The sequence below is a fragment of the Dendrobates tinctorius genome, unplaced genomic scaffold, assembly GCF_039654945.1.
Source record: "Dendrobates tinctorius isolate UK_male_01 unplaced genomic scaffold, ASM3965494v1 ptg000064l, whole genome shotgun sequence".
NCBI classification, from domain to species: Eukaryota; Metazoa; Chordata; class Amphibia; order Anura; family Dendrobatidae; genus Dendrobates; species Dendrobates tinctorius.
Window position 1 is genome coordinate 47,081,153 of NW_027361732.1, and position 27,888 is coordinate 47,109,040.

The following is a 27,888-nucleotide window of genomic DNA, read 5'->3' on the forward strand; positions in this document are numbered from 1 at the left end:
CCACAGTCACTCAATGAGTATTGTACTAGAAATAAGACATTTTGCCATTCTCTGATTTAAAAAAAAATAAATAAAAACACCAGCAAAATTGTGATGATCAATGCAAGATATTTAATGCAAGAAAGTTACTTCTATTACAAAGTTATTCATTTATCTTCTTGTCTTATCGCTTATATGCCATAGCTGAAACTAGCTATTAGGTGCTACTGCCGAATCCACAACACCTTTCTTGAGCGTGGAACATAATAAAAATACACTGGTAAAAAGAAAATCTGTCACCAGGTCAAAAGTGACCATTTTTTTCTATTCTTTTATTCCCGCTGAGCTGAATATTCCTCTCCTTTAATTAAAGAATTCATATGGTTCCAGTGGTATGGGCCTTTTTATTTATTGCACAGAATGAAGATCATCGGTAGACACTCCTCCACAGAATTCTGTGAGCATAGCCCCCCTTAAAAAAGACCCATGTCCTATTTCTGGAAGGGCCATAGACTATAAACGTCTGTGCAGCCCACACTTTATTCTTCAATGATGATCTAAAACAACAATGGAAACCATCTTGCAGGAGATCGTGCAGCAGTGGTGGTGAGGAAACAGCTGTCAGACTCAAAAGAGGGTAAACATGGTTTATTACCTTCTCAATCAATGTAGAAACAATGCTGAACCCGATTAGGAGGCACTGATAGTGCTTCTGTCATGTCGGACACTGTTCACACTGGAATTGCATTTTTTAATTATGGATTAAATAAAGGCTTTTCTTAATTTTTTCACATCGTGTGCTGGAACTATAAAAAACTTTTTTTCATTGAGCATTTCTCCCAGATGGGGATGGATCCACTCCGTGCACCGAGATTATGGAAAGGAGGACTGGGCAGGCTGAACCAGGTGAGCTGAAGATCTATCCTACATTGTTTGATCCTGTTCCACTACAGTATTGTCATGTCGGACACTGTTCACACCAGGGTGTCCGGCAGACAGCGGTAATACCCTATTCCACTACAGTATTGTCATGTCGGACATTGTTCACACCAGGGTGTCCGGCAGACAGCGGTAATACCCTATTCCACTACAGTATGCTCAGGGACTTTGTTGGGTATTCTGTTCCAGTCGGGATAGGGTTAACCAGGTTGTCATGCTGGCTGAGGGCTGGGCCACGCCCTTGGTCTTTAAATAGTCCGTCCTGACTATGGGCGTCGCCGACTATAGCTTTTGCCTAGTGCTAGCAATACCAGTCAGCAGTGGTGGTTTTGGAGCATCTGATATTTGGTGCAGTATATCTCTCAGTTGTTCTTTCTCCTATCTGTTATATATATATTTGGTTGCCCTTGCACATTATTGTATTCCCTTGTGTATTAACGGTGTGGTGTTTCTTTTACCCCTGTCCATACGTATTTGTGGGGTCTGGTGTCTGGTCCCCTCACTGGGTGGAGGGTGGTGGGTTCAGCTTAGGGCTGGACAGGAGACAGGGACAGGGTGGAGGCCCAGGCAGGCACACCTTCAGTGTAAACCCTGGGTTGAGGGACAGACAGGGTTTTCCCTAGTCTGAGGGACACCGCAGGGGTCCCGGGGTTTTAGCCTAAAGTAACCTAGGCATACCATGACATTATAGTCGGCCCGAATACTAAAGTAAAAAAAGAATAAAGTATAGATAGGGAATATAGGGGTTACTTACTATGGATCCTATACTTTCCCTAACCAAGCAGCTGGAGGCTCTATCCATACAGGTCACTGAACTTAGGGGGGGGGTCCAGCAACAAGGCCTGTCAGCTCCTGCGGTACCTGCTGAGGCTGCAGCCAGGGCAGCTGAACCAAAGTTTCCCCTTCCTGAACGATTTGCTGGTGATCGTGGTAAGTTCACGGTTTTTCGTGAATCATGCAAATTGTATTTCCGTGTGCGTCCACATTCCTCAGGTAATGAGGCTCAACGCGTGGGCTTGGTGATTTCTTTGCTGAGTGGTGATCCACAGGCTTGGGCCTTTTCACTCCCGTCTGACTCACCGGCATTTGAGTCTGTAGATTTTTTTTTCTCTGCTCTGGGTTTGATCTATGACGATCCGGATAGATTAAACTTAGCAGAGTCTAAGATACGCTCACTACTACAGGGTGAGCGACCAGCTGAGGATTACTGCACGGAATTCCGGCGCCGGGAGGTGGACACGCAGTGGAATGACCCTGCGCTTAGAAGTCAATTTTTGCATGGGGTTTCTGGAAGGGTTAAACAGACTCTCCTTATGTACAAGACTCCCGCCTCTCTGGAGGCTGCGATGGCACTTGTAGTACGCATAGACCGCCGTATCCATCAGGGGGCGCTGGTTTCGTTGCCTCCGGGAGGTGGGGGAGTTGTAGGTGAGGTTGCCTCGGGTGAATCCGTGGAACCCATGCAGATCGCTGGTATAGCACAGTCACCGAGTAACAAGCCTAAACGTCCTTGGCACAGAAGGCAGGGGGTTTGTTTTTTTTTGTGGCAAAGGAGGACATTTTATTAATGCTCGCCCCCTGGTACCTAAGAAGGGCGCGCCGGCGGAAAACTGATAGGCTCAGAGGGTTTGGAGGAGTCTAGTCTGAGCCTTTGTGTATCCTCCGTCATGGTTTCCCAGTGTATGCTCCCTGCCAGGGTAGCTCTTGGGGGGCAAATGCTCTCTATTACAGTGTTTGTTGATAGTGGCTCAGCTGCCAATCTCATTGATGAGAAGTTCGCGCATACAGCGGGATTTCCGGTGGAGAAATTGCCGAACCCCATCCGGGTGGTTACCATCAATGCTTCCCCGTTGTCTCAAGGGGAGATCACAGAGTGTGTGTTGGATATACAACTCCACATTGGAGTATTACACTCAGAGCGGGTAACTTGTAAGGTGCTTAGTAACTTACCGGCTCAGATGGTTCTGGGCTTTCCATGGTTGTCAATGCATAATCCTGTTATTGATTGGAAGACCCAGGACATAATTCAGTGGAGCAGGGAGTGTCAGGAGAGGTGCCTGGCTACATGTATTTCCGCTTTGACTCCCAGTATCCCGGAGCCGTTGCTGGACTATGCGGATGTATTTTCTGAGAAGGGTTGTTCAGAACTAACACCGCATCGCCCCTATGACTGTGCTATTAGGTTGAAACCAGGGGCCAAGTTACCTAAAGCTAGAATGTTTAATATCTCAGGTCCCGAGAGGCTAGCTCTCAAGGAGTACATTGCGGATAGTCTGAGCAAGGGTCATATTAGACCTTCCTCTTCTCCTCTGGCTGCTGGCTTCTTCTTTGTTAAAAAGAAGGATGGCGGTTTACGCCCGTGTCTGGATTTCAGAGAACTCAACCAGATTACGGTTCGTGATCCTTACCCTATGCCACTTATACCCGATTTGTTCAACCAAGTGGTTGGTGCCAAGTGGTTCTCCAAACTGGACCTCAGGGGGGCGTACAATCTTATAAGAGTCCGTCAGGGGGATGAGTGGAAGACGGCATTCAATACCCCTGAGGGTCACTTTGAGAGTTTGGTAATGCCGTTTGGGTTGACTATGGCACCGGCGGTCTTTCAACATTTCATAAATGATGTCTTCTCTCATTTGTTGGGGAGATTTGTTATAATTTATCTAGATGACATCCTCATTTTCTCTCGCGACCATGATACCCATATAGAGCATGTTAGACAGGTCCTGCAGTTGCTCAGAGAGAACAGGCTCTATGTCAAGCTTGAAAAATGTGTTTGTCGTACAGGAGCTACCGTTCTTGGGTTATATAATCTCCGCCTCAGGGTTTAAGATGGACACCGCAAAGGTGCAGGCGGTACTACATTGGGATAGGCCTGATAATCTTAAGGCGCTTCAGCGATTTCTTGGCTTATCCAATTACTATAGGAAATTTATTAAGAATTTCTCTATGATTGCCAAACCACTTACTGACATGACTAAAAAGGGTACCGACTTTTCTGACTGGTCTGAGCCTGCGGTACAGGCGTTTGAATTCCTCAAGAATAGTTTTGCCTCAGCGCCCATTCTGGTGCAGCCCGATGTCTCCTTACCGTTTGTCGTGGAGGTGGATGCGTCGGAGGTTGGAGTGGGGGCTGTACTGTCTCAGGGCCCATCTTGGGCCAAGTTGCATCCGTGTGCCTACTTCTCCAAGAAGCTGTCGCCTGCGGAGCGTAATTATGATATTGGCAACAGGGAATTGTTGGCCATCAAATTGGCATTTGAGGAGTGGCGACACTTCTTGGAGGGGGCTGTTCATCAGATTACTGTGATAACCGACCATAAGAATTTGCTTTATTTAGAATCTGCTAAGCGCCTGTCCTCCAGACAGGCTCGCTGGGCATTATTCTTCACCCGGTTCAACTTCATTGTTACCTATCGACCTGGTTCGAAGAATATTAAGGCAGACACTTTATCCAGGTGTTTTCCTGGTGGAGAGTTATGTGAAGAGCCGGTGCCTATTCTCCAAAAGGGTGTGGTGGTATCTGCCATCACGACAGAAATTGAGGCAGAGATTGCGGAGGCTCAGGAGGAGGTACCGCCGGGGTTGCCTGCTAATAAATCTTTTGTGCCACTACATCTACGCTCTAGAGTGTTAGGCGAACATCACGACACGGTACTGGCAGGTCATCCAGGGGTTAAGAGCACTCTGGAACTGGTATCGCGTCGTTTTTGGTGGCCTAAAATCCGGCAGGATGTGGCCTCATATGTGTCTGCCTGTACCACGTGCGCACGGGCCAAGACTCCTCGTTCCCTTCCCGCTGGTAGGTTGCAGCCTCTCGGGGTGCCCAGTAAGCCATGGACTGAGATTTCCATGGATTTTATTACAGACTTGCCCGCCTCGGCGGGGAACTCGGTCATTTTGGTAATTGTTGATAGGTTCTCCAAAATGTCACATTTCGTTGCTTTACCATCTTTGCCCAATGCTAAGACTCTTGCTCAGATATTTATTCGCGAGGTGGTCAGACTTCATGGTGTCCCGTCTGACATTGTGTCTGATCGAGGTACGCAGTTTGTGGCAAAGTTTTGGAGAGCTTTTTGTTCTCGCCTTGGGATCAAATTATCTCATTCATCGGCTTTCCACCCTCAGTCGAATGGGCAGACTGAGCGGATGAACCAAAACCTGGAGCAATACTTGCGCTGCTTTGTTTCCGACAATCAGGAAGAGTGGTCAGCGTTTCTTCCTCTGGCAGAATTCGCAATAAGCAACCATTGCCAGGAATCGTCTGGGGAATCTCCTTTTTTTTGTGTGTATGGTCAACATCCTCAATTTTGTACCTTGCATCAGGGGTGCTCGGTTGGCGTCCCTGAGGAGGACCAGTTGGGAGCTCAATTGTCGTCTGTTTGGAGGAGAGTCAAGCAGCGCTTGTTGAAGGTGGGTTCCAGGTACAAACGGGTGGCTGACTGCAGACGTGTGCCAGGTCCGGACCTGTGTGTGGGTGATTGGGTGTGGTTATCTACAAGGAACATCAAGCTCAAAATACCGTCACTTAAGTTGGGTCCCAGGTTCATTGGCCCATTTAGGATCTCCGCAGTGATCAACCCCGTGGCATTTCGTTTGGAGTTGCCGGCTGTGTATAAGATTCATAATGTGTTTCACAAAGCATTGCTAAAAAAGGTCGTGGGTTTGGCGAATGGTTCTCCCGGGCCACCACCTCCCGTCTTGGTGGATGGCGCGTTGGAATTTGAGGTGTCCAAAGTGGTGGACTCTAGGGTTGTGCGTCGCACTCTACAGTACCTGGTCCACTGGCGTGGCTATGGTCCTGAGGAGAGGACATGGGTGCCGGCCTCTGACATTCATGCTGATCGACTGGTTACTATGTTCCATCGTCGCCATCCGGACAAGCCAGGTCCTCGACATGGTGAGGTTCCGGAGGTCCCTCGTAGAAGGCGGGGTACTGTCATGTCGGACACTGTTCACACCAGGGTGTCCGGCAGACAGCGGTAATACCCTATTCCACTACAGTATGCTCAGGGACTTTGTTGGGTATTCTGTTCCAGTCGGGATAGGGTTAACCAGGTTGTCATGCTGGCTGAGGGCTGGGCCATGCCCTTGGTCTTTAAATAGTCTGTCCTGACTATGGGCGTCGCCGACTATAGCTTTTGCCTAGTGCTAGCAATACCGGTCAGCAGTGGTGGTTTTGGAGCGTCTGATATTTGGTGCAGTATATCTCTCAGTTGTTCTTTCTCCTATCTGTTATATATATATATATATATATTTGGTTGCCCTTGCACATTATTGTATTCCCTTGTGTATTAACGGTGTGGTGTTTCTTTTACCCCTGTCCATACGTATTTGTGGGGTCTGGTGTCTGGCCCCCTCACTGGGTGGAGGGTGGTGGGTTCAGCTTAGGGCTGGACAGGAGACAGGGACAGGGTGGAGGCCCAGGCAGGCACACCTTCAGTGTAAACCCTGGGTTGAGGGACAGACAGGGTTTTCCCTAGTCTGAGGGACACCGCAGGGGTCCCGGGGTTTTAGCCTAAAGTAACCTAGGCATACCATGACAGCTTCCTCCTCCAGACCCAGGGATCACCAGGTGTAGGATGATGAACAGTCATGAAACAAGCCTTTTTAACAAGGCTCATTCATCACTACCTTGCAGAAAATGTCCCTTTAAATACTATTAATCTGATCATGATAACGGACGGACTGAGAGATTTTCAGTTAATTCATACTACAGCCAGCAACATCAGGGCTCTAAAAGGCAAACACTGCAACATTTTTAATGAAACCAAAATCCAAAAATGATTAATGATTTCCAGATCTTATTACAAGCACTTTAATAAAAAAAAGTGCCCAAAAGGTCAACAACTTCATTAACCCCTTCATGACAGAGCCCTTTTTCGCTTTTGTGTTTGTTTTTTGCTCCCCTTCTTCCCAGAGCTATAATTTATTAATTTTTCCATCAATATGGCCATGTGAGAGCTTATTTTTTGTAGGACAAGTTGTACTTTTGAATGACACCATTGGTTTTACCATAACGTGTACTCAAAAACGGGAAAAAAAATTCCAAGTGCAGTGAAATTGCAAAAAAAAAAAAAAAAGTACAAATTCAACAACTGTTTTTTGGATTTTGTTTGTACTATGTTCACCAAACGTTAAAACTGACCTGCCATTATGATTCTCCAGGTCATTAAGAGTTCATAGACACCAAATATGTCTAGGTTCTTTTTTAAGTGGTGAAAAAAATTCCAAAGTTTCTTTAGAAAAAAAATTACGTCATTTTCCGAGACTCGTAGCGTCTCCATTTTTTATGATCTCGGGTTGGGTGAGGGCTTATTTTTTGCGCATCGAGCTGATGTTTTTAATGATACCATTATAGTGCAGATAATATCTTTTGATCGCCCATTATTACATTTTATTGCAATGCTGTGGAGACCAAAAAAACGTAATTCTGGGTTTTTTACTTTTTTTTCGCTATGCCGTGGGAGACTAGAAGCTGCCTGTATGTAGCAGAATTGCTGACTTTCTATGAGCGCCAACCACCGGGTGGCACTCATAGCAATCCGGCAGTGACAACCATAGAGGTCTGCAGGAGACCATTGGTTGTCATGCCAACCTATCGGTGACCTGTGATCACGTGACGGGGTCAACTGATGGATAGGATTTCCAGCGTGATTGCCGGAAGCGCGTGTTAAATGCTACCGTCAGAGTTTGAAAGTGGCATTTAACGAGTTAACAGCTGCGGGTGGATCACGATTCCACCCACGGCTGTTCCGGGCACATGTCAGCTGTCCAAAACAGCTGACATGTGCCGAAAAAGAAGTGGGCTCAGCGCCGGAACCCACATCAAAGGGGGAGACACAAAATATTCCGAATTAGAACGGCGCATGTCATGAAGGGGTTAAGCATTCTTTCTAAGCACTATAGGCATAGGAATGTGTTCCAGTGGGGCCAAGATCAACCTTAAAAGGAATCTGTCAGCACAATCCACCAATTTTCCCCCAAACTCTTTATGTGGTCATTATGTTGCTCTCTGAAATATATTGCCAACCACACTTTTACAGATGAAATCTGTTACTTGCAATCTAAAAAATTGCAGTTTGAAATTCATAAGCAAATGGGGTTGAAGTGCTTTGAGCATGGCAAAGCACTTCCCAAGCCTTACCTTCTCTATTCCCTGCCCAGCCTAACATTCCCCTGCTTGTCTGACAGCTCACTGTCTTCACTACACAGCCTGCAAGCTATCAATTAAGCAGGAGGATGTGGGAATGGGCAGGAAATATAAAAGAAAAGGAAAGGCAGAGACTTGGGAAGTGCTTTGATACCCCCAGAGCACTTAAATATCATTTGCACATAAATTAAAACAGTTATTTCTATTCCGTCAGTGAGCAACACATTGCATCAGTAAAGGTGTAGATGACATGATCTCTAACTTAAGAGAGCAATATTAACAAATACACAGTTTGGGGGGTAGATAGAGCTGACAGATTCCATTTAACGGAAGTTTTCTCTATCCCAGTTATTTTCTTTCAATCTCCACAGCATTACACATACTTACATTTTCAGCCTAAATAAAGTAATGTTTTCTACATCAAACCTTACAATAGTGATAATAACAGATACTGCAATTATGTTTCATATTAAGTAGCAATTTGTCCATTATAAACGCCAAGTAGCTTTTAATTTGGATTTTGTTAGCGAGTGAGCCCAAAGCCTCTTACAATAATCTATTTATTCAACAGAGGAGGCTAAATCCTTAATCCAGTCACCTTCACCTTACTAGTTGCCATGACTTGGCTTTATACAAAAGTATTGTTTAAGGGAACAAACCTCACTCACTTCACATAGATAGCCACAAAGGAAGATGTCCAGGTGATTTATTTACTGTGCTTTCATAGATCTTAGAAGGTACAAACACTAGTTTGTTACTTAGGGTACCGTTACAATTAGCGATGCACCAGCGATCCCGACAACGATATGGATTGCTGGTGCATCGCTAAGTGGTCGTTAGTGAGCTGCCAAAGGGTACCGTTACACTTAGCGATGCACCAGCGATCCCGACCACGATATGACGCGGTCAGGATCGCTGGTGCATCGCTAAGTGGTTGCTAGTGAGCTGTCACACAGGCAGATCTCACCAGCGACATAGCAGGGGTTGGGGGTCGCTACTTACCTGTCAGACGAGGCGATGAAGACGTCCTCCCGCCCGCGTCCACGCGTCGCTCGTCGCCACAGCAGGAAGCTGACGACGAGAAACGGCCCAGGACGTTCTCGCGCGATCAGCGATAACCAGCGGGGGAGCCGGTCTGAGGTAAGTATCACACATAGCGATATCGCTGCTGCGTCACAAAACCAGTGACGTTATAGCGATATTGCCAGCTATATCGCTTAGTGTAACGGGCCCTTTACAGGCAGATCTCACCAGCGACATAGCAGGGGTCGGGGGTCGCTACTTACCTGTCAGACGCAGCGATCCTGACGTCCTCCCACCCGCGTCGCTCGTCGGCGCCACAGGAAGGGGCCGACGAGAAATGATCCAGGATGTTCTTGCGCGACCAGCGATGAGCAGCGGGGGAGCGGTCGGAGGTAAGTATCAGACATAGCGATATCTCTAGCAATATCGCTGCTACGTCACAAAAACCAGTGACATTATAGCGATATTGCTAGCGATATCGCTATGTGTAACGGGGGCTTTACTGTACAAAGCACATAGAGCTTAAGTAGTAATTTCCACTTATGGATTGACAGCATACTACAGAAATATGCTGGAGTCATCACAACACTGGGATTGGCTGCAACAGTCACAAGCATGTTGTTGTGATGTCGCAACTACAACAGCGGAAAAGAGGTAGAATTCAAATTGTTGTTTTTACTTTGTCATGCATGTTGAATAAAATAAATTATTTTTGGAAAATCCTTTCCTGCCAGAGCAGTGGGGGGGTATCAACCTGTTACATGAAGGGGCCCAATGGCAGTCACTGACACTTTTTTGATGAGGCAGAGCACAGCACAGGAGGAGAACAGGAAAATGTCCGCTCCCTTGTCTGATGGAGACTCTGCTAGTAGCACAGTGGCCAGTTGCAGAGTCTCCCTCCTGCACTGTAAAGTGAAGGCTTTACTGACCTGAGGAGCTTCTGTCAGATTGCAGTTTTGTGCACGCTCAGATTGGCTCAGGCACGCTGGGTCCTAGTCCAAACCTTACAATTCTCTGAGACACTTTCCGGTCCTGCCTCACTGCCTGCAAACTTCATCGGTAAGTGGGGATAGAATTTATTCAATTAATTAAATGAAGGCATGTCATAGTCACTGGGGAGTGAATATGAGAAGATGAGGGTTATTGTGGTAGCTGAAGTGGGGGACAGAGCACTGGGGGGGTGAATGTGAGAGGATGGGGTACTGTGGGGGCTGAAGTGGGGGAGGGGGACAGGACACTGGGGGTGAATGAAAGGATGGGGGTATTGTGGACGAGGGGGGACAGGGCACTGGGAGGGTGAATGTGAGAGGATGGGGGTATTGTGGGGGACAGGGCACTGGAGGGTGAATGTGAGAGGATGGGTCTATTGTGGAGGCTGAAGTGGGGGAGGGGGGACAGGACAATGGGGATGAATGTGAAAAGGTCGGGGCTGAAGTGGGGGAGAGGGGATAGGGCACTGAGGGGTGAATGTGAGAGGATGGGTGTATTGTGAGGGCTGAGGTGTGTGAGGGGTTACAGGGCACTAGGGAGCTGATTATTATACTTTTTGTTTGGAGATTATATGCACTATATTGCATGTAATAGTTGCTGTCTGGGGGGCTGGAGATGGGGAGGTCGGAAGCTCTAGATACTTACCAGCTGGGTCTTTTACAAGTATTAGTATAACACGCTTACATGTAGTAACCATGAGCTGCATCACATTTAAAGGGAATCTGTCACCCCTTCGGGACGTATAAGATCTATCAAAATGGGCATACAGGTAATAGAAATGTTACAGTAGTCCTATCTGTCTGCCTCATATTAATGGTCTTGTTGCTGAGAAATGTTATATTCTGTCTGTATGCTAATGATTTCTTCAAGTCTCCGGGGTGTGCGGTGCTGTAAAAAATTTTTGTAAGCTGCTGCGTATAAGCACATGTCAACAACAATCTCAGACAAGTCGGTACATGAAGCATTGACTTCCAGGAAACATCTAAACCCCAAGAAAGCAATTACAAGCCAATGAATGGGGTAAGACTGGAGTTTTGTTAACTGTCACTTATGTCAAAATAAATTGTGTCAGGAACTGGACAAGTGCCTTGTGAACTGCAAACATCACGCAACAAATTTATTTAAAGGGTAACTGGACTTTCAAGTCATTTTTCAGATTAAGCTGTCATGTGTGTGTACATGAAGGATAACACTATTTCGTCCCATAATATGACTTGTATCCTATATTTTCAACAGTTTTCTCCTTAGCAGGTTGATTCTCTTAATTTTCAACTGACTCTTATCCTGTATGTATACATGGATTCCTGCTTTTCATTCTGTATGCAGCACACAAACAGAAGTAGAAGCAGCCTAGAGAAAATCATGCATCACTACCGAACAGTGTAGATGTGAATTCAGCTCTGGGGTGAGGCAAAAGATTTGACAGAGAGCTCAGCACAATCTTTCTGTTTCTACGTCTGTCAGTTTCCTACTCTGCTCCTCACTCTCTATAGAGTATAATAGGAGGTGTAACCTGACACTTCATTGTGCTGACAGTTCACCTCAGAGTTGAGCCAAAGACAGAGGAAGTCTAGAAACATTCAAATAAGCATTGACTATTGTTTAAAGGGAATCTGTCACCCTATTTTTCGCCTATGAGCTGCCAGCACAGACATCAGGGTCTTATCTACAGCATTCTGTAATGCTGTAGATAAGCCCCCGATGTAACCTGAAAGATAAGAAAAAAGAGTTCGATTATACTCACCCTGGCGTTCGGTCCGGTCCGATGGGTGTTGCGGTCCCGTCCGGCGCCTCCCATCTTCTAACGGTGAAGTCCTCTTCTATGCTGCCTGCCGTGGTTCCCGCGCAGGCGCACTGCTCTGCCCTTTTGAGGGCAGAGCAGAGTCCTGCAGTGTGCAGGCGCCGGGAGAGGCGCAACACCCATCGGACCAAGACCGGACCGCCCCCCTGGTGAGTATAATTTAAGGGCCCCTTTACATTTAGCGATGCACCAGCGATCCCGACCACGATATGACCCGGTCAGGATCGCAGGTGCATCGCTAAATGGTCGCTAGTGAGCTGCCAAACAGGCATCTCTCAGCAGCGATGCAGCAGCGGTCGTTACTTACCTGTCAGACGCAGTGATGATGACGTCCTCCGCCCGTGTCCACGCGTCGCTCGTCAGCAGGAAGCGCCGACGAGAAATGGACCAGGCCGATCTCGCGCGATCACCGATAACCAGTGGGGGAGCCGATCGGAGGTAACCATCACATGTAGCGATAGCGCTAGCAATATCGCTGCTGCGTCACAAAATCGGTGATGCTTTAGCGATATCGCTAGCGTTATCGCTATGTGTAAAGCCCCTTTACTCTTTTTTCTTATCTTTCCAGGTTACATCGGGGGCTTATCTACAGCATTACAGAATGCTGTAGATAAGCCCCTGATGGCGGTGCCGGCAGCTGATAGGCGAAAAATAGGGTGACAGATTCCCTTTAAAGGGGTTGTCCGGTCTTCTGATAAAAATCTGCAGTCACTACAGACTTCTGAATCCAGACAGTGTGTGCTGCAAACGCGGTCAGGATTCACTGGTATTGCTGGTCAGAAAGGGAGATCATGTAACGACAAGCATGCAATTTACATATGGTACATATGATCACATGCTGACTAGACGTGCTTGGTTCCTCTGAATTCACTTGTATTGAGAGAACCCAGGCACATACAGTCAAAATATGACTGGAAGCATGCAAATCACCCACAATCACTGGCAGTCACTGTCAGGATTCAGAGGTCCAGAAGACCAGACTACCCTTTTAATTAACCTGATGCAGTGCTATAGTTAGATGGGGACGGCTGTTCTAGTGACAGACCATTTTTAAAGAATTGGGTGCAAGTGCACTGCATATACAACCCCCAAATTAATGATTAATGAAAATTAAAAGGAAGTTCCCTAATCACCTGGATAGTAGAGCAAAACAAGCTCACAGCATAAATTTGATCTTTTCTAGAATGGCTAGAATGTTCTTCGTTTAGTTCTTGGGCAGGCCTCATTTAATGCAGCCATAAAGGTGTTGTCTAATCAAGAAGTCAGGCAAAATCTCCACTCTCTAGACCAAGAAGATGCAGCACCCTGCACTCACCTGAGAACATGAGGAGATATCTTTAAAGTTCTTTTCCAGCACTACAGATTTGGTGTCAGGACTTATGAGATTAATTTCAAACCTTCCAACCTGGAAAATAAATGTAATTATTAGCATTAAAAACATGGTGACTAATGTACGCTCTTCCACACTGAAACTGGGTAACAATTTTTACAAAATAGTTCTATAATGCAAAAACACAGTCATATATATATTATACATACAATATATGCTGTAAATAAATATACTCCTAAACAGTGAAATTGCAACGTCAGGAAGGAAAAGTCATAGAATGATAGAACTCACAGGATCAATAGATATGTTAATTATATGCAGAGGATGAAAAAATAGAAACAAGATTTTCACAACAATCCAATTTACTCAGTATCGAGTATGAGCATCACATGCAGGAATATCTGCATTTACATGCCTTGGCTGCTATCAATGAGGTTAATAATGGTTGTCTGCGTAATGCTCTGCTACACTGAACGCACTTAGGTGCGCAAATCATCATTATCCGCTGCTGGCAGCTCTCTTTGCAATTGAAGACCAATAACATCCCAGATGTGTTGGATAAGATAAGTAGAAAGACACTGCAGATCATGGTAGCACAATCAAGACACGCAGGCTGCTCACAGTGGCACGAGCAACATGTGGCTTGGTGTCGTAGAGAAAAACAGCTCCTGGAACACTTTGAAGCAATGACTATGTCATTGATACCACCCCCACACCATAATCTCATTAACATGATCAGTGTGATGTTTCCTCGTGACGGACTCTTCATGGAGTTGCCAGCACGGTCTCCAGGTGGAGTCCAAAGGCTGTCATGGAGCATTAGACGTTGGAATGAAGGTCTATCCTCTTCAGCGATGAATCTTGCTTTTGTCTTGGACACAATGACAGGCAAACATTGGTTTTTTGGCCATCTGGGCAATCCAATGAAAAGGCCTTCACATGAAAGTGTCACACTCTTGGGATTATGGACAATAGCCTGATTCCTAGAGTTTTCTTTCCAGGTACACTGACAGCTCAGCATTACATTAATTTGGTTTAATCGGTTCTCAAACTGTAACAGGAGATTTCTTTCAAATGACAACACCAGGCAGCATGTGGCTCATGCTGCTGTGAGCAGCCTGCATGGCCTCAATGTACTGCCATGGCTTGCAGCATCTCCGGACTTTTCACCCATTGAACACATCTGGGACATCTTTGTTTGGCAACTGCAAAGGCAGCTGTCCGCAGCAGATCTTGATGATTCGGGTGCCCAAATGCAGGACATTCCTCATACAACCACCAATAACCTCACAGATAGCAGCCAAGTTGTGTAAGTGTGTGTATTTATGCATGTGGCGCTCAAACTCAATACTGAATAAATCAAAATATTTTGAAAAATTATGAAAAAAAGTCTATTGATCTTGTAATGTTCATAAATACACAACTTTTCCTCCTCAGTGTTTCAGTTGCAATGTTAAGGAGTGGATTAGCTCCAAATAGGGTGCAAAGGTAAATCCACAAAAAAGGAACTACTGCAGATTTTCTGTTCAAAATTGCAAGCATATTACATAAGCAGAAGAGTGCTTGTGTCGCACATTTTACATGGGATTATCTAAAAATCCACAGCAAAAACTGCAGGTGTGAAAAATTGCTAGCGGATTTTTTACAGCTTATTCTATGTCAGATTTGCTGTGGAATCATCTGCAACAAATCCGCTAACGTGCACAAGTAGCAAAATTGAATATGTTATTTTGCTTTTGTTTTGTATTTTTACAATTGCTTCATGCCCAAATATTACTAAACTAATATTGTTTATTGCTTGTTTATTGTATGCCTTTTTACTGTTTATATGTCAGCACATACGCATGTACTAGACGTCTAATAATAGTCTACAAGAGATCCCGATTATCGTCCTGTTTAAATAGGCTGCCAATCACCCAACAAAATACTCGTTTGTCGGGTGAAATGAGCTTTAAGCGTGCTTGAAAATCATCATTCTCTGCAGCACATCATCTTGTGTACACAAAACACGTGCTGCCGAGAACAATGACAGCCTAACCACACAGAACAATGGCATTAGTGCTGCTGCTTAGTGCATGTGGTCGGCCCTCTTTTAACAACCGTCAGTGGGCAAGTGTTCTCTTATTTAGGTGACATCTTGTTTTTCTCCCTAAGTAAAGAAGGCATAGTGATGCCATCACTGACTGACCCTGCCGTCTTGACACCAACTACAGAGGTGAGATCATTCCACTTTTATATTTCACCATTGTGTTTTGTAGAGTTAGTAATAGGATTTTGATTTGGCACCATTGCAGCTTTATTTATACAGTACCACAGTAATTTAGCTGTATCAGCACATTTATACTATTTTTCAGTTTGTCTTATAGGGGTCACGGCTGTATTTTCAGCATTTTTGTCTAACCACTGGTGGTCTTGTCTTGTGACCCTATATTCAATTATATGAGTACATCTGTTTTGTCTGAACATGTCTTATAGGGGTAGTGAACGCTTTTCAATATTTGTGCGCAACCGCTGTTGGCCCATGTGACCCTGTGTCCAATTCTCTTTTCTGGAACTGTGGGTTAGATTCCAATTTGTGATCAGTTATACACAGGATTTTGTAGCTATACGGCAGAGATACATCGGGTCCCCTGTAATTGGAATCCACAACTGTCACAATTCCTTTGTACAGGGTGGGCCATTTATATGGATACACCTTAATAAAATGGGAATGGTTGGTGATATCAACTTCCTGCTTGTGGCACATTAGTATATGGGAGGGAGGAAACTTTTCAAGATGGGTGGTGGCCATTTTGAAGTCGGCCGTTTTGGATCCCACTTTATTTTTTTCAATGGGAAGAGGGTCATGCGACACATCAAACTTATTGAGAATTTCACAAGAAAAACAAATGGTGTGCTTGGTTTTAATGTAATTTTATTCTTTCATGAGTTATTTACAAGTTTATGACCACTTATAAAATGTGTTCGAAGTGCTGCCCATTGTGTTGGATTGTCAATGCAACCCTCTTCTCACCAAAACACCCATTGCCTGTGGAGAGGCACTGACAATCTGACAATCATGAACTTTGTGATGTATAAACAGTCCAATCAGCCAACAATCGAGCATTATTATGAACTCTAGTTCTGACAATTTTTGGTTCAGGAGAAGGGGCATTTAGAAGAGTATAGGAGAACACTGATAAAGGATCAAGACCATGCCTTAGATTCTCTGTCAGCTCATTCTGAAGCTAGCTGTATACTGTGTTACATAGAGGTTGTAAAGTCGACCATTTGAATATGAACCTATTGCAAAAATTATTTTTAGCTAAAAAGGCATGCACTTTGGAACAAAAATGATTTTCCTTTACCAAAGGTGTCCAAATCCTTTAAAGGGGTTATCAAATTTATGTTTTAGGTCCTACAACAATGACCTGATCACAGAACGCTGCTCAACAAGGAGACACCTCCAGAAGGAGAGCTTTTTTAAACAGATTTTTCACTCTGGTTTATGGACAGGTTCCCAGCAACAGATTCCCTTCTATTTCGTACACTTCAAAATGAACCTTTGCAGCCTAATTTGCTTCGTTATGCCCTGATATATTTGTAGTGAATCAAATACTGTCTGGATGGTTCACAATGCCTAGGGCAACACATAACTCCAAGGCACCACAGCAACTTGGCCCTAGAAATCAAATATTGCTTGGTATGCTTCCACCCATTATCTAATGCATGGAGAAAGAAGATGAAGTCAGCTGAATACGTGAAATTACTATTTCTTGGACGTGTAAGAATGAGCCTGTGGTGCTACTGTTTGGTGGTTGATGAACAAAACGAACAACATGAAGCCATAAAATGTTTAAAATGCTGAAACAGAGAACCTCCAGGGAGTTATTCTAGATTTGTACATACCTGAAAGAGCATTGTTCTGTTCTTCTCAGAGTCAGAGGGTTGTACATGGCTTGGTGCACTTGCATGTCTTCTTCTTGACTGTACTTTTCCATCATAACCTTTCTTCTGAATAGTAACACTACTACATCGAGACCTAAACTCCTGCTGGTCATCAAAGCCTGAGTCTTCAAGTATCCTCTCTGGAAAAGATACCCGCATACCAGCAAGATTGCTCTGGCTACCTACTGTAAATATCCCTGAATGGTTCCTGGAGGCAGAATTGGCATTAGAGTCAGTGTCCAGATCCTGAAATGTACTATCAGATGGAGAGAGCGGAAAGTTAGTCTCAGCCAACGTGAAGTCACAGCTGGAGTCCACACTGCGTTGCTCGCTCATCAGTTTCAGACGCTGACGTTCGTGTAGAGAGAATTTCTCGATACAGTCATCAATAAGTGTTGAATGGGCATTTTTATGGGCAATTACCACCTTCCCACAATATAAAACCTCAAACTTCTGTGAATTATAAAAGGCATCTTCACTGTCTTTGTTGGGCTTGGAGTCTTCCTTCAGGGCAACCTTGGAAACCTGACGAATACTACTGATGACTGTGGAAACCTGAATAGAAAGAAAGCACAAGAATTAGGCATGTGTATAGAAATTTTACGTGTCTATCACTTGGCAAAGGTCATCTTGTTACTGATCCCTAATACTAGGGATGTTCTTATTTTATCTGTCCACAACAAACAAGACATAATATCTGAGACTAGGATGTACAACTCTGTCGGATGATTTTTGGCAAGTGGATTTTCCCTTTGCTAATCCAGCTTTGAAGGGAACAGGACATTGCTCACATTGCTAACAATCTGGCTAGTCAGATTCCTCAGGTCTTCTGCTCATGACCCAACTGACATTAAACTAAGGGCAAGGAAGGACCAGAGAGCTTGGCAATATACAAACCAGCCTTTTACAGTGTATTTAGATGAGCAGATATTGTTCCGCAGGGTCACACTGGCCTGGCAGGATATCGGGGAAATGCCCAGTGGGCCCCGATGAGAGAGAATAGGTCTTGAGGCCTTTTAAAAGCACGTCCAAAGATAATGCAGTGTGTGCATATGCCTGTATGTGTATATACAGTGGGTACGGAAAGTATTCAGACCCTTTTACATTTTTCACTCTTTGTTTCACTGCAGCCATTTGGTAAATTCAAAAAAGTTCATTTTTTCTCATTAATGTACACCTGCACCCCATCTTGACTGAAAAAAATCAGAAATGTAGAATATTTTGCAAATTTATTAACAAAGAATAACTGAAATATCACATGGTCATAAGTATTCAGACCCTTTGCCCAGACTCTCACATTTAAGTCACATGCTGTCCATTTCCTTGTGATCCTCCTTGAGATGGTTCTTCTCCTTCATTGTGTATGTATATGCCTGTATGTGTGTATATGCCTGTATGTGTATGTATATACCTGTGTATGTATATGCCTGTATGTATATACCTGTGTATGTATATGCCTGTATGTGTGTATATGCCTGTATGTGTATGTATATACCTGTGTATGTATATGCCTGTATGTATATACCTGTGTATGTATATGCCTGTATGTGTGTATATGCCTGTATGTGGATGTACTGTATATACCTGTGTATGTGTATATGCCTGTATGTGTATGTATATACCTGTGTATGTATATGCCTGTATGTGTATGTACATGCCTGCATCTGTGTTCATGCCTGTATGTATATGCCTGTATGTGTATGTATATACCTATGTGCATATATATGCCTATATGTGTGTGTGCGCTTCTGTCTACGTGTATCTGCATTTCTCTGTGTGTGTCTGTGTGCATGAGTCTGTGTTTACATATGCATTTCTGTGTGTGTCTTTGAGTGGTTGCATGTCTGTGTCTGCATATGCATTTCTGTGCGTGTCTGCATGCTTGTCTGGCGTTTTCGTATTCATTTCTTTGTGTTTATATGTCTTTGAGTGTCTGCATGTGATTATCTGTGTGTGTTTGTATGTGTGTACATGTGCACTTCTGTGTATATGTGTCTTCACATATACACATTTGTGTGTGTGTATCTGTGTGTGTATGAGCATGACTGTCTGCATGTTTACATGTGCATTTTTGTGTGTGTGTAAGTCCGCTTGCCTGCGTGTATATGTGTGCAATCTGCAAGTGTGTGTGTCTGCAAGTTCATGTCTGCATGCACATGTGTTTGCGTGTCTTCATGTGTCTAGGAGTGCTTCTGCATGTCTGTGTGTGTCATTGTGCTCTTCCACAGATTTATTACAATTGGGGAGAGATGGAGGGGGGGGGGGGGAGAAATTTTAGGAGACAGCATAGAGAGAATGTGTGAAGAAACACTAAGGTGAATGAGGGAAGGGGGAGAATGGGTGCGGGAACAGAAGGGGGATGTATGAGGAGACATTATGGAGAGTGGGAGGAATGTGAGAGGAGACATCATGGGGGGTAAAATGTTTGAGGGGACACAGAACAGAGACTAGGTAGTGTGGGGAAGGTATAAATATGGGGCAGCATGGGAGGACAGTGTGAGGGCACAGCAAGGAGAGAATAGTATGCTGAAGAGAGGTAATGTGATGAGGAGGCACAGTATAGACTGGGCAGTATAGGGGAGACACTGTGTGAGAAGACAGTGAGGAGGGCAGCTACCATAAGAGGGTTAGTATGGGTCATAATTTGTGCAGGAAGCATTGTGACAGTTAGCAGTCTATACAGCGGCTCAGTGTAGGGCAGATATTTTTATTCAGGCACATTATAATGAAACTGCTATTTTTAAGGGCATCATGTGGGAATGTGCAGGAGAAGACCGGAGAAGATGGAAGTCTGCAGAGAAGAGCTGTGTTTGAGAAGAGTCATCATGGAGTCAGGACAAGATGAAGATGAAAAGAAAGAGACTCTAATCACATAAGACATCACAGATAAGATACCTGGATGGAAATGCTTATTTGTGATCCAGCCTGCATCTCATCAGTACTCTGGTTCCTGTATGGTCCGCAGTCTGATGATGACAACTCCCAGTATCTCCATTGTTAAGGACATACTGGGAGTTGTAGGTTCATGCGATACAGAGGTATATGGGTCTGACCTGACACTACAATTGATGCACTATGTACTGATGGTGGTTCAGGTGATGTATTCATGTACTAGTGTGTTTGTGCATGTCTGCATGTTTGTCTGTATATCTGTAATTATATTTATTTTTGTAAGATGTGTGTATGTAACAGTGTATTGTGGTGTGTAAAAACATTCATATGCTTGGGGCACATTTACTAAATCTACAAGGGCTCTTTTACGTGTTAGGAAACTCCATTTATCTTTCCATGTTTAGGAACAGACACATGAAATTTTCTAACCTTGTCATAACGGTCACCTTAGGGATATGATTGTAATGAGTGGGTTCAAGAGGTGAGCCTGCTCCATAGCAGCAATCAAGGTGAGCTCTGCCTGGTGTTTTAAGTATTTAAATGCCCTTGTCAATCACAGACAGCCACATTAATGCCGGGATAACACATGCGAGAAACTCGGACGAGTCTCGCATCTTAATAGCCGGCACTCGAGAGCAGAGCGTGCGGCTGCATAGAAATACATGCAGCCGCACGTTTTTCTCCCGAGTGCCAGCGGCTCTGTCGGGTATTAAGATGTGAGGCTCGTCTGACTTTATTTTGCATATGTGATCCTGGCCTTAGATGCACTCACCAGCTCCCATCAGCCTCCTGTGACACAGTTGCAGATTGCTGATGGGTGTCATGTGTTGCTACCACATTAGTCGTTCAATGAAGCCCAGCCTGAGGTTGGGCTCCCGGACGATGTGCCAGAACGGTATTACAGCACGCTCACTTTGTAGTTAGTGGTGACTGTAATGTCTCCTTCCTTGCACCAACCCTACCACAGGAAGCGACTTGCCGAAGGGAGAATAAAGCTTAATTTTCTCCCTGCAGACAACGTTTTCCCATTAAGCCGGCTAACCAGGCTTTCAACCCCATTTACATGCAGATTAACCCTATATCTGCAGCTAAACAGCGTTTCTCAAGGTGACAAGTTACCCTTACAGGGACTCTGTCAGTGCAGACTGACTGTTCAAAGTCCTGCCTCTTGGTGCATCACGGCGGGGCCAATCATGAAAATTCACCTTCCCACCTGTTTGTATTCCATCATTCCGCTCCCCCCTCTAATTAGATTGACAGCTCTGGCTTCACAGAGTCAGAGAAGGATGGAAAACAAGGTGGGAAAGTGTATATAAATGATTGACCGCCATGATATGAGCTCCTCTGCTTGGCTTCAATAGTCATTCTGTGCTTACAAAGAGCCATTAAAGAGGGGTCCAATACACTTGAAGGATTTCACTCTGACTCAAAACACTGTATAAGGCACCCAGCATTATATATGAGTACATATCAGTATAATGTCAGCACAATCCTCCTACAGAGCAGGTCCACTGTGGGATACAAGCAGCGGGGAGTATAATTAATATATAAAGCTCAGTGTGTGTGTGTGTGTGTGTGAATGTATGTATGTATGTATGTGTGTATGTATGTATGTGTGCATGTCCAGAATTGGCATCCACACCGTCGCAGAAACAGCCACAAAATTTGGCACAGTCACACGTCTGGACCCCTAGAGCGTCATAGGCTATGTTGTGAGGCGAAATTTTAACCCCGCGCATTCCAATTCACCAAACAATTTTGCGCCCATCTACATAATGGGGGAAAAAGTGTGTGTGTATCAAGCCCCGTCCCTCATTATGTCATAATGGTTGCCATGGCGACGCTGATGCCATCATAGGTTGCAAGCCCCGCCCCTCATTATGATGTCATAATGGTTGCCATGGCGACGCTAATGTCATAATAGGTTGCAATGGCGAAGATGCTGTCAATGGTTGCCATGGTGACGATGATGTCTTAATAGGTTGCAGTGGTGACGGTTATGTCATAACGATTGCCATGGTGATGATGATGTCATAATGGGTATATGGGCATGGGACTATGGGATGGCGGATATGTATGACGAGTATTTGGGCACGGGACTATGGGATGGCGGATATGTATGACGGGTATATGGGCATGGGACTATGGGATGGAGGATATGTATGATGGGTATATGGGCATGGGACTATGGGATGGAGGATATGTATGATGGGTATATGGGCATGGGACTATGAGATGAAGGATGTTTGATGGGTATATGGGCACTCGACTATGGGATGGCGAATATGTATGATGGGTATATGGGCACGGGACTATGGGATGGTAGATATGTATGATGGGTATATGGGCACGGGACTATGGGATGGAGGATAATTATAATTTGTTATAACTAACCACAGTTAGTTACTATGCCCGGGCAGCGCCAGGCTCTTCAGCTAGTATCAGTATAAACAACAGATCACACAAGCGCTTACCAAGCAATAAACACTAATAGTTCCCCAGCTGCTAGGTCTAGTGTGGGTCGGTGTCAGCCCACAGTTTTAAAACAAATCCAAAACAAACAAAAAGACCTGCGCTAAAAGGATTAAATAGAGGCTGCAAAAGAGGACAAATGATGTACAAAGGCACTACCTAAGTTAACATGTATCAATTCAATAAAGGTACAAACTACAAATACCATAGATAATTGCACATAAAACAATAGCACTAAATACTCATCCTCAAGGAAACCAGCATGCACTCACCAGAAAAAAAAGGGGGTGATGATGAGAGCTGCAGAGGATCAATCACACAGACGCGGTAACAATGCTGGTTTGTGCATGAAGCGACACTGTGGAAAAAAAAAGGTGAGTGTGTCCCGGAATAAACTGCCCTGTACAGGCTGTGACGTCACACGCCCAGGTACTCTCGGGCGGCCGTTTCTAAGCGTCTGTGTGATTGATCCTCTGCAGCTCTCATCATCATCCCCTTTTTTTCTGGTGAGTGCATGCTGGTTTCCTTGAGGATGAGTATTTAGTGCTATTGTTTTATGTGCGATTATCTATGGTATTTGTAGTTTGTACCTTTATTGAATTGATACATGTTAACTTAGGTGGTGCCTTTGTACATCATTGTCCACTTTTGCAGCCTCTATTTAATCCTTTTAGCGCAGATCTTTTAGTTTGTTTTGGATTAATATCAGTATAATGTCGGCACGATCCTCCTCCAGAGCAGGTCCACTGTGGGATACAAGCAGCGGGTATTATATATGAGTATACAGTATATCAATATTATGTCGGCACAATCCTCCTCCAGAGCGAATCCACTGTGGGATACAAGCAGCGGGCATTATATATCTATAATATTTCGCTGGGAGCGTCACTCTGTCCGAAGCCTTTATAGACTGCGCAAGCGTGACACGCCTGCGCAGTCTGGCTCCAGACAAAAGAAGGCATCCAGCGGTTACAGGTAAGAGGAGTGTACGCGTAGACACTGAATGCAAACCGCTATCTCCGGAGCCATACTTACCTGACAGGAAGGAGCGTTGCTGCGGCGCTTCTCTTCTCGCTGGAGACCGGGGCAGGAGTGCGGTCGGAATCACGCATGCACATAGCGATATCCGGCGCCATTTTACTGAAGACACATTTGCAGTGTGTCTTCATCAATATGGCGCCGGACAGCGCGGTATGGGCATGCGTGTACTCTGTCGCCGCACTCCTCTCCTGACCTCCGGCAGAACGGGACAGCGCTGGAGCACAGGTAAAAAAAGGTGAGTATGAGCCGTTTTTTCTGCGTTTTTAAACGCGCGATTTTGCCACGAAAACGCAAAAAAAAGCATCCCATGCAATCCTATGGCATTCCGCACATGCTGTGCTAAAGCTGTGTATTTTTACGCAGCGGAATTGCATCGCGGAAAAATACGCAGCATGTTCATTCTTTGTGCAGAATTGCGGGAAAATACGCACACATAGGAATGCATTGTTCCACTTACTTTGCATGTGGCTGTGCCCACCATGCGAAAAGTAAGCGGAAAATGTGCAGATGGTACCCAGGCTCTGGAGGAGAGGAGATTCTCCTCCAGGCTGTGGGTACCATATCCCTGTTAAAAAAAAATGTAAATAAAAAATCATGTTATTCTCACCTTCCGGCTTCCCACGCAGCGTCAGCAGGCCTCAGCGATGCTCCCGGCAAGTCCCATTTCCAGGGATGCCTTGCGACAATGACCTTTGATGACGTCGTGGTCTCGCGAGACCGTGACGTCAAAGGTCATTGTCGCAAGGCATCCCTGGGAACGGAACTTGCCGGGAGCATTGCGATGATCGGGAACGCTGCGCGTGATGCCGGAAGGTGAGAAAAACACGATTTTTTATTTTTTTAATTATTTTAAACTTTATATCTTTTTACTACTGATACTGCATAGGCAGCCTCAATAGTAAAAAGTTGGTCACACTTGTCAAAACACTATGTTTGACGAGTGTGACCAACCTGTCAATCAGTTTTCCAAGCGATGCTACAGATCGCTTGGAAACGCTAGTATTCTGCAAGCTAATTACGCTTGCAAATCGCTAGTTTTTCAGCGGGAATGTAAAATGCGGATTTCTCGCATATTTCCCGCGGAATGGAATTCCGGAACTTCCGCGGAAATTCCACAAGTGTGCACATAGCCTAAATGTTATTTTTTTTTTGTATGTGTGCAGTTTAATAAGGGTGAGGGGGACCATACATATCAGGATAGGGGGTGAGAGGTCCCATGCATACCAGGATAGGGGGGTGAGAGGACCATGCATACCAGGATAGGGGGGTGAGAGGACCATGCATACCAGGATAGGGGGGTGAGAGGACCATGCATACCAGGATAGGGGGGTGAGAGGACCATGCATACCAGGATAGGGGGTGAGAGGACCATGCATACCAGGATAGGGGGGTGAGTGGTACCATGCATATCAGGATTGAGGGTGAGGGGACCATGAATACCAGGATTGGGGATGAGGGGACCATGTATGTCAGGATAGGAGGGGGGCACCACATACCAGGATGGGAGACCATATACCAATAAAAATGCTCGCCACCTGGGCGTAGAACAGGTTCATAGCTAGTGAGTATATATCAGTATGATGTCGGTATGATCCTCCTCCAGAGCGGGTCCACTGTGGGATACAAGCAGCGGGCATTATAAAACAAGTCTTTGAATTTTTTGTTTCCTTGTGTTTTCTCGCATAGAACTTTACTTTTCCTAAAGTTAAAATTAAACTGGTTGCAACTTAAAAACATATATCTTTGTCCATCCAAATCGGGTCACAAAGACTGTACAAAACGGCAGAGCATGCTGCAATGTTTTATTGGATAACATGGCAGACACCATGTCGGTGACCTGACCGGCAACATTTAAGATTTGCTTAAGAAATTTCTAGGGTTGAACATTAGCTCCAATCAGCTGAATGGGGTTGGTTAGACAAAAAGTACATAGACATTTGGAAACCCATCACATGAATGAAACAGTAACAAACTTCTGCAATAAATGTGCATTATGTAAAATATCTTAAGGCCTCGTTCCCATGTAGCATAAACACAACAATTTTTATTTGCAGAAAATCCATTGCATTCAACAGCTAAAGCAAAGTGGAAGTAATTTCATGAAAACTCATGACTACTGTGTTTAAAGGGAACCTGTCAGCAGGATTTTGCTAAGTAAACTACAGACATTGTCAAGTTGGCAGTGTTACACTGATTAAAATTATACCTGGGGTGAAGAAATCCGTCTTGTGATTCTTGTGTAATCAGTGTGAGAAGTTTTTAGCTAATGAATGCCTGTATTCTGGGGCGGGACTGTAGGCAGAGTCTTATCTTTTATCTTCCTTCTTCAAGCCAAAGAAACCAAGGAAAGACCTGCCCATAGGCTTCCCCAGAGCACAAACCGTCTGTCTCATGAAGAACATGTTTGTGCTTCGCGGCGACCTGTGAGCAGTTCTCTCCTTGGTTTCTCTGGCTTAGAGAAGGAAGATAAGACTTTGACTACAGGCAATCCCGAATCAGGAGCATATTATTAACTGAAAACTTCTAACACTGATTACACAAGAACCACAAGACGGATTTATTCACAACAGGTATCATTTTAATCAGTATAACAGCGCCAACCTGACACTGTCTGTAGTTTACTTATCAAAATCCTGCTGCCAGGTTTGCTTTAGGGTAGGTGCACATGTTCAAGAATCAGCAGCGCTTTGGACGCAGCATATGTCTGCTGCCGGTTATTGAACGCAGGTGTTCCGCATGTGATCACAGAACCATGCAGAATCACAGCGTCCAATACACTGTACGAGTGAAATTTATCTTGTGGAAAGTCGCATCTCCAAAAGATCAACTGAATTCTGCGGTCAGGAAGGAAGCGTCACATGTCCGTCTCCGCAGGTAAGCTGCGGGAGTCGGTGCACGAATAGTGGACGTGCGATTTCTTGAAATCCCATCCACTATGCTGTAACATCTGGATGCTGCGAGTTGGATGCTGTGCAAGTACGCAGCATCCAACTCACAGCGTTTACCTGACCGTGGGAACATACCCTTAAAGACGCTGTTGAATATTTTGGTGCGTTTTTTTACTTACAGGCTTCTATATAAAGCCTAACAAAATGCACTTGCGTTTTAAAAAGCAGATTCCCAGCATTTCTGCAGTAGAAAAAAATGTATAAAAAAAACTGCTTCAAATCTGCAGCAAAAACTCATTAAAAAAGGGTGAAAATGCATAAAAAAAAACACATTAATCAGAGCAGATTGGTACTATGTAGCAGTCACCTGAAGAAAAAAAATTTAACCTTCCAAAGAAAACCAGCATTTTTCATCTAATAACACGGTAAAGGATGTGCTATGTCAACCGTCAATTCTGCTGAACTGTAACCACTGGATCCTTTGTAGCTCTCCAGTCTCACGTCCAGTATTTTTCCTAAGAAATATGGGTACTGAAATCTGTGAGTCACATGTAGCCTGGGTCATACAAATTCGCTGTTCAACCGAAAAGCTAATAATAAAAGCAACGCTAATTGCAGATTTTTTTTTTCTTTTGGCACTACAATAATTGCCTCTTAGCACAACTTACATTTGACTACTTTTTGACTAATTTGGGTGATTTTTTAGGTGAAAAGACAATTAACGATCCAGAAGCCACAGCGTTTTGGTGGCAGAGCATGTTCGCTGTGTCCAAAGTGCAGCCTTCTCCTGAACGCAGGTAAATCCGCATGTGTTCACTGAACCGCGCGGATTCAGCCCGTCCAATACATTCTACTAGATGAAGAGAATGTCAGCATGTCAGTTTCTCCGCAACAGAAATTGACATGCTGCGGTCTGTGAAGACGTGCCCATGTCTGTCTCAGAGGGTGATCCATGGGCGTCTGTGGACACATAGTGGAAATCCAATCCACTATGATCGCCTCCATGCCACGCGGCATTGATGCAGTAATTGATGCCAAAGGAGCCCCAACCAAGTATTAAGTGCATTTACTTAACATACATTTCAGTAGGCCAACATCTTTGATTTTAGAATCATTTTTCAAGCTGGTGTTTTAATGTATTCTAATTGACTGAGACACTGACTTTTGGGTTTTCATTGGCTGTAAGTAGTGATGAGCAAGTATACTCGTTGCACGGGTGTCCTCCAAGTATTTTGGCGTGCTGGTAGATTTAGTTTCTGTCGACGTAGCTGCATGATTTGCGGATGCTGGACAGGCTGAATACATGTGAGGAATGCCTGTTTGTTAGGGAATCCTCATATGTATTCTATTAGCCGTAAATCATGCAGCTACTTCCACAAAAACTAAATCTCCGAGCACGCCAAAATACTCGGAGGACATCCGAGCACGCTCAGGAAATCCCGAGCAACGAGTATAC

General features: G+C 44.6%; 1 protein-coding gene across 2 annotated transcripts in view; it reads right to left on the minus strand.

The window, feature by feature from the left end:
* Positions 1–27,888, minus strand: part of TBC1D4 (TBC1 domain family member 4) — a 235,228-nt gene that overhangs the window by 87,922 nt on the left and 119,418 nt on the right. For both annotated transcript variants that reach the window (XM_073580387.1, XM_073580386.1), the window contains exons 2-3: positions 17,101–17,694; positions 13,198–13,287 (exon numbers count right to left, since the gene is read on the minus strand). In XM_073580387.1, the coding sequence (XP_073436488.1) occupies positions 13,198–13,287; positions 17,101–17,694 (684 nt within the window). The remainder of the gene's footprint in view (positions 1–13,197; positions 13,288–17,100; positions 17,695–27,888) is intronic.